The following is a 7,817-nucleotide window of genomic DNA, read 5'->3' on the forward strand; positions in this document are numbered from 1 at the left end:
AAGATTTCCGCCTCCAACTTCTGCGAGATCTCGCTTCGTGCAGATGGGCCTTCGTTTGTCTTGGCATCTACGTCTACATTGAGTAGGAAACGGAAAAGTTATTACGGGAATTTCGTCCGTTCAGTAGAGGGAGATATTGATTCATACGAGAAGGCTTTATGATTTCGCACAATGTTGGACTTCGTTGCCCCGTGCGGTATCAAATATCAACGGAATCCCTCACCGTCTTTGCTTAGACTACTCGCGGATAGTTTGCTTCCGTTCGAGAAAGGTTTGCCAGCGAGGTTGATCACCTGGGGTACAGGCCCGAGGTTGGCTTCGTTGAACTTTGAGGTGAGGTCTTTGATAGATGTTCTCTTGCCGTCCTCGTGTTGGCCGTTGTTGAGACCACTGTGGCCGTTATGACCGTTCAGGTGAGCCACCGCGCTGGTAGACCCCACAAGGGAATCGCCATTCTCTTCCGCGATAGTCTCCGTGTGTCCAGGCGGAGAACCTGTGAATCCAGAGCACTCGAGTTCACATTTAGAGATTCGACACAAAATCCTCAGTTGTACGCCTTGGAAGTCAATCTAGAGTTTGGCACACATCGATAAGCTGTAGTTGCGGTTGTGGCTGTCGTTGTGACTGACCAATATGTGATGGAGGTCTTCTAGCGGGAGGTCTCGCCCTATCAGCCGTGGGATGTTTGAGTCTGCCCTCGGAACTCTCTATGCTGTCGAGTGTGATTGCCTCGTCCGACGAAGTTCCGGCTCCGTTTCCGGACGCTTGGGGCGTCGTGCTCACGGACGACGACGTCAGAGCTGAATCTGAGGAGTCATCGGTGATTAGCTTTCCGAAGAATCGACGCCACAGATTGCAACGCATTTTCACTGAACATTTGAACGCGGCTGGAACGGCCGCAAGTGACTGCAACAGTCTCCCGCTGACTACCTGCGGATTCGTCGATACGTTTCAACCCGCCAATCTTCAGGCACTGGAGACCGGCGAGCCAACGACGCGACGTCATCTATGCCAAATTAGGTAGCACCAAGGACATACTATAGGCTTCAGTAATCCCTGATCGCTGAAGCTCAAACTTCACTGCCGAGAGCTTCCCAGGTGGGGCGACTGTGCACTGGATTGCTCAAGCAAAACGCTACAAGGAACGCTTAGTATCGAGAGGATCTTAAGTGTTCGAGCAGGCTCTCAAAGAACAATCAGAGCCGCACCTACTGCTTCCACGGCCAGTAGCGCTGACCAGACTGCGGAAAGGGCTACGAATCGACGACGGATGTGAGTCACCCGCGTTCCAAGCTCGACGTTTACGTAACACACGAATCGTTGGCAGCTCGACCCTCCCTAAAAGGCACGGTCATTCTGACCGTAAAATCTCGCCGCCGGAACCCCGGCCGTTCCCAGCTGGCTGCGGAACTCAGTCCGTGGCTCGGGCAATCGCGGGAAAAATTGGGACAAACATCCTACTGTTGGATAAGCGAGTCGTAGTCTTACCATGGTGTCCCCCATTGGCGTGAGGGTTGTTGAGATTTGCCCTTTCGGCCGCTTGTGCCGCAATGAGCGACACGGGAAGGGCTCCGTTCTGTCTGCGAATCTGCGAAGTCAGGAGAGGCCTTCCTCCGATACCTGCAGCATTCATCATAGACATGCCTTCCTGCGGCCCGAAGGGACTAACCTTAGACACCGGTTTGTCTGAAGCTTGGTCGCCTGTGGAAGAAGAACAATCGAGCTCGAATCAATTTTCGGCGTTCTCATAGTCTGAACGGTAATCATTCTAACATCGACAGCATGAATCCGTCGATTCGGGAAGGCCGACTTCGGAATCGTGATCAACGCACTCAGGCAGTGAATGAATATGCGTATGCAAGCTCCGTATATCGTCGTATATCGGGAATCTCTTTCTCTAGAAGAGTATCTTACCCTTGACTGCTGCGGTCGGTGCCGTGCTATCCGTAGGCAAAGGAGGAAGAGGTTGATTCTGGGGATTGAAACCCATCATCGATGAAGCTGGTTTGTCGCGAGTCAAATCCGGCTTCAGAGCCTTGACCGGTTTATCCGGCCGATCCGGCTTTCCGGGTTGGGGCGACGAATGTCCCGACATCACAAGGTCTGGTTCCGAACGGATCAGCTGGACGAAGTTATCAGGGAACACCCCGACCTTTCCATTGAGCTCGCCTTTCCACCAACCCTCGTCTTCAACTTCTTTCGTAAGTATAACAATCGTATCTCCCTGTTTGATGCTCAGCTCGTCCCCGTTCTGAGCATCGTACGGATACAGAGCCTGGAAAAAGTGTTCGATGAGATTTCAGCGTTCCATAGGACCAGCGGTAGATTCCTGACGGGGGAAATCGGCTCGAATGGAAAATCGTAAGAATTCTCATCCGTGGGAAGAACAAATTAACAATGACTACGGGAGCGATTGAGCCGGGAGCCTCAATACCGCAGGGGAGAGCCCCCTCCCCCTCCCCGTCCCGGAACCCGTCAAGCGAGCAGAGCTACGTTCCCTGACTATCGAGGAATAATCGTAGATAGGATTCATTAATGCTGGATGCTGATTATCGGCACTGGAGCCGCGGGTCGTACCTTCGCAAGTTCGCGTACTGGCTTGGGTGGCAGTTTCGGAGCATCGGGATCGCTCTTGGAGCTTTTTGGCGAGACCTTGCCGATAGCTTTCTTCTCGTCTTTCGCTCCGAAAGCTTTTGACTTCAGTCCGGCCAGTCCTCCATTCGCTGCAATAGAAAAGTCGATATTAAACTTTATTGCTTGACGGACGAGTCGTAGATCCGGTCATAAAGTCCGCGAGGCAATCCGTGAACGACGCAGTGAAATTATTCGAATCATATTAGTGAGCGCTACGTTCTCGAGTTTTCGGAGAAACAATGAACCATGACGATTGACGAGTGCCCAGAGTACACATTATGCCAATAACAAGGGAAATAGATTTACGCCGACGATCGAGAGAGCTCGCCGGCCAGCGAGCCAGCCTGGAGCTAGTGAGCTCGCCGGGCTGCGACGTATCCCTCGGCGAATCTCGCCGGGAAACGCTCGCATATGGCTCCGAGGGATCCATTATCGACATTCCAGGCGCGTATCTCTGCGCTCTCCCGGTATCGCCTCCTCCGGCTCTCGTCCCGCCAAGTCAGACGCATCTCCTTGATAGAAGTAGCGTTGATAGTTTCGGAAACGTTGGATTAAGTTGGCTGGCAATGAAGCCAGTCTTCTAAATGATGTTCACGGCGGTGCGCTGCTCAATCGGTGGCACTTGAACCCACCGACGGCAACGACACCGTCGACGACGACGACGACGACAACAACAACAACACCGATCAGGATGGAACATATCAGCCGGCATGCCGAGGCTTGATAGATTTCTGCATAGACGCGCCAGAATCTGCCTCGCCTATTGATTGGCATTGCATTCCTTCACGCTATAAAGTGGCGTCTATTCACCGGAGCCGATACAAGCGCGGTGCCACCATCGCCGCCACCATCGACGTGCGTCGTCCTCCTTTTTCCAGACATCGTTCGCAACAGCGAACTGGACCATCTCGGAGGGGCTTCGGCAGCCTCACCAACGAGGCTCAATACGAAACGAACACAGTGAGCATATAGTAGCACTGCTTGCCACATCAGAAGTTCCCGTCGAAAGCAGCCCTTAAGCCATACATATTTACTCGTACATACACACAATGAGGCATTGCTATGAATGACATCTGTGCACAGAGCCTCCTACGTCGTACATACGCTTCTCGAAGATAAGCGAGAAGATAGGTATGACCGTCTGCCTGACGGTCGGCCGGCAGAAAGTGACTCCACGCGCGCGAACCCGCCGACAGTCAGGCTGGCTGACTACTCTGACAGGAAAGCAAGCTCGGGAGGGTGCCGAGCCCGCAGTTGAACTCGTGATGTTTGAATGAGGAACTGTCCTCAACGATAAGGACAGCGCCGAGACGAGGCAGATGATGAAGCAAGCCTTGAAGGTGTGCCTTTTGCGTCTTCGTCGTCTGTCTCATCGGGAGCCGACAGATAGATGAATTGGTTTCGAGCTAGTTCGTTGGTTGGTTCCTCGGTCGGTCGGTCGGTCGGTCGGCAAATGGGCGAATGAGGGGGAGGTGGGTGGGGTGTCGGCGCAGTCTCGGATAGGAGTGGCAGACTTGGCGCTCGTTGTGCCCACCGAGGAAGAACGAGAGTCCTATCGGACAAACGTCGTGTTCAGACTTGAGTGAGGAACATGCGACGATCAGATGCCCACCGAGCAGCCCAGCGACGGACGGGGAGACCGTGTCCATGCGTTCTGAACGGAGAAGTCGCAATTTACTCCTCTAGGTAGACGATTTCAGCACATCTTCTTCGTGTCGACCGAGACGTTGGAATCGTCTCACTCAGATCTCGATGATATACCGATCCAGAGCCGCGACCGCAATTCGAGGGCGTATGTAGGCTGCACTATGATTCGGAATCATCAGTGATTGGCTTCCAAGAATCGGCGAGCAGTTCGTGCACGAGGCAGCCGCACGAGGGAAAGCGACGTGAGGGCCAGGGCTCCCGGGAGAGGAGCAGAAAAAGTATTGCTGCCGGAGAGCAAATACAGCTTCCTGCAACTTCCTATTTCGTCATCATTCGCACTATTATTTCCATAACGCGTTTCCGGGGCCCGCTCGAGGCAACAGGCACAGCGGACTCAGTGGACATGAGTTTGCCGTGGTGGAACTCTTCCCATCATCATCATCACGGTATCATCATCCTCGGAGGGAGTCCTTCGTTCCCCTTCCGCTCGCTGTCGCTCTGCCGCATCACCGAAGTCCACCGAGAGTTACGCGAACTATTATTGTTATTATCAACTGTGCGGACTGCGACGGAATCGTTCGCAATCCGGGTGATCCTAGCGGGTTCCCTCCACAACCTTGCGTCGCCGTCGATGAACTCGGCGACGGAATCGAAGCCCCGGGAGGGTTCTGCGCTCTTTTCGTTTTTGTTCTCAAATATTCACACCAATGGACCGTCACTGGACCAGCTAGGGGCGTAGGGCACAGCGCCCGGGTCGTGTTGAATATCCGCGCGGAGAATTGCGTGCGAATCGACGTTGGTGGAGGTGGGGGCCTACTCCGTACCCGGTTGGGGCAGGCTCCGTCGGAGTTGCAAATGATGTGATCGACCGAGTGTCGCCGGAATCGGCTCGTCGGTCGATATCTATCTATCCGACCATCTATCTATCAATCTAATCGACGTCAACGTTTCCGTCGGAGTGCTCCGCCTTCGTCCCGACTCCCCATCCTCTCTCATCGTTTCCGCCGCTGCTTCTCCCACGGACAGCAACAACAACAATGCGGTGACAGTGCGACGTGGGTGGCGGCGGCAACAACTGTGAACGGAAATGAAGATTCGAAACGTTGGCAATTCGCCGATTCTGTGGAGGGAACTGCCTCGCAGCGCTGAGATGTCGGGGCCAGAGGACATTTTGAAAGTTGTCGCCCTCCGTCGCGAAAAACCTCGGCAGCCGTTCCGGTTTCCGCTGTCCTCTCTGGGACCAACTTCTGAATTGACCAGCTGACGGCAGAGGAAGACATTCGAACAGGATGAAAAGAGGGAGCCGCGATTCGTACGATGATGGATGTCGGCTTGTATATCGTCGTTTCTTCCCCCCCCCCTCACTGCCTCAGAGGAACCATCCTCCGCGAAACACCGCAAAGTCAGAGAATGTGTGAAACAGAGGTCACCTCAAGCTGCAGAACGAGGATCTCCTCTCCTAGTGGAGAGTTCTCTCGTCTCGTTTCGCGACCGTATTCGAGCTCGCGGCGCTCATCGTATCCTACGGAGCTCCCTCGAGACTTCGACATGACGGAGCGGTAGCGGCGGGGCTGGTCGGAGCCTCATTAGACTGAAAACAAGTGAAATCGAGGGATTGCGGGACTTCACGCCTCTAAGAGGAAATTCGAAGAAAAAGCAACTGTGTACTTGGCTGACAAGCCTCATGGTACTTTGTTATTTTCTTTCAAGAGTCATATGAATGTATATGAAGGAACCTCCGACGGATCCTTGACAAAAAGAGAGCGAGATTGGATTTGGCCATCGAAGGCATTTCAATTGCCTCCCACTCGGGAGGTAAGGCTTCTTCTTCATTCGGCCCAGCTGGCTGCCTTCAACGGGGCCCGCAGCTCAACAGTCGGCGAAATTGGCGTCCCGGAACCCGCAAACGTCTCGTAGCTGCGAGGCGGAGCCATGGGACCGAGTACACTCGTGCTATGCGTTCCACCGTTCGTCGCTGATACGTCCGGATTCCTGCGCGCGGGAGCCGACGTTTTGGCGAGCATACCGTTGAATGACAGCGGGATTGAGTTGAGGACGACGAGTAAACGCAAGCACCGTCCTGGGGCGTCGACGAGAAAACGTCGTCGCCACGTCAAAAAGCTGTTCTCCGCTATCTGATGTCGACAGAGCAGGTCCGCCAGGGAGCAGCAGCCAAGGAGTCTCGCCGAGTCGACGACCGATATGAACTCACAGGAACTCCTGAACGCTGTCTGAGCGTCGGGGGACCGCTTCCCTTCAACGCTACGACCGCCAACACCATTGCCAGCGCCCTTCCTCGTGGTCCCGTTTCCCCTCGAGGGAAAAACCATAGCAACCACCACCACCGTCGCGTCAAGAAGACAGAACACAAAGGATTGACGAATGATGATCCAAGTGAGGACGAGAACGCGTGAGAGACCCGGTACAGGAAAAAGAAGAAGCGGCGGCAGGAAATTGGCAGAGTGGGAGTGAGAGAGAACCTGCAGCAGGCTAGCATCTCCCTCACGAGCTCAGTCAGGCAGTCAGGCGGTCAGTCAGTCAGTCAGTCGGACTGGGGGGTCGATAGACATCCAGCGGATCCTGACATTAGACGCCAACGCCGGCCAACGTCGTGTCGACGCCGACGTAATGACTGAACAGGAAGTAGGGACTCGATTCAGCGGCACAGTCGTCCACGCTCGGAAATTCGAGCGGCTCAGCAGCAAGGAGATGCTATTCCTTGTGCTATCTCAGTCGGTCAGAATACTTTTATTGCCGATATTTTCACCGATTCGTCCCGGCTGGTGAGAGGCTTGCAGCGCTCGATCGAATGCCCCTCGGGTCCATCTATTTGATGTTTATACATTCGTCAGGAGGAAAAACTGTACGCGAATAGTTGCGTTCGGAAACGCGGAAAATCTCTCCCTCGTACCTCGAGCCGTTCGTGAAGCTGCTCGACGTCGTACAGGTTAGTCCCCTGAGGATTTTCCGGAGAGTCTCAACGCGGGAGCGAGCAAGCGGGAAAAACCGTAAACGTAGTATTGAGGAAAGGGCGATCTTGCCCCAAAGCGGGGTAATGCAAAGCTCCAATGAGCGCCATGGTGTTGCTCCCAGCCACCTCACGGTCATCTTGAGCCTGGTGTATGTATATATGTGTATGTATGTATGTGTGCGTAGATTGATTGATAGATGAATGGATCAATTATCGATCGTATTGAGTAAACGAGCAGCAGTTCGGGCGAGCGAGCGAATGAAGGAACGATCAAGGGAGCGTTTCCGACGACGAGCTACTAACTCGAGTGGAAATGTGCCAGCATTAATAAGATTCACAATCATTTAATACTTGTGGCCATCGTATACATTCTTGCACGGATGCCTGCCCGGCTAGATGCTCGGACGCATGCATGCATGAATACTGGGCATCGGCCGCGTACACACATGAGGGTTTGTTGACGGTGGAGAAGGCGGATTGCGAGCGATCGTACGTTTACAACGCCGCTTCTGATGAAACATAGCGCGCCTTCGAAAAACGTTATTTCTCCTGTTAAGTATACCAT

The 7,817-nt window shown here is 53.9% G+C and overlaps 1 protein-coding gene across 1 annotated transcript; it reads right to left on the reverse strand.

Annotated features, from left to right (window-relative positions):
* Window positions 1–206: 206 nt before the first annotated feature.
* LOC100899023 (SH3 domain-containing kinase-binding protein 1-like) lies at window positions 207–5,868 on the reverse strand. The gene is made up of 6 exons (XM_029113148.1): window positions 5,840–5,868; window positions 2,578–2,638; window positions 1,915–2,275; window positions 1,489–1,701; window positions 630–806; window positions 207–493 (listed from the first exon to the last, which is right to left on the reverse strand). The coding sequence occupies exons 1-6, from the start codon at window positions 5,866–5,868 to the stop codon at window positions 207–209; spliced, it is 1,128 nt and encodes a 375-aa protein (XP_028968981.1).
* Window positions 5,869–7,817: the final 1,949 nt, after the last annotated feature.

Source organism: Galendromus occidentalis, unplaced genomic scaffold (assembly GCF_000255335.2).
Source record: "Galendromus occidentalis unplaced genomic scaffold, Mocc_1.1 scf7180000076357, whole genome shotgun sequence".
NCBI classification, from domain to species: domain Eukaryota; kingdom Metazoa; phylum Arthropoda; class Arachnida; order Mesostigmata; family Phytoseiidae; genus Galendromus; species Galendromus occidentalis.

Bases quoted from the DNA above. Each gene is read 5' to 3' on its own strand.
- LOC100899023 (XM_029113148.1), bottom strand. From the start codon at position 5,868: ATGAGGCTCCGACCAGCCCCGCCGCTACC. The intron at 807-1,488 runs GTAAGACTACGA...ATGACTCCTCAG, and splicing joins CGCCAATGGGGGACACCATG to ATTCAGCTCTGACGTCGTCG. The intron at 494-629 runs GTCAGTCACAAC...CTGGATTCACAG, and splicing joins AAGACCTCCATCACATATTG to GTTCTCCGCCTGGACACACG.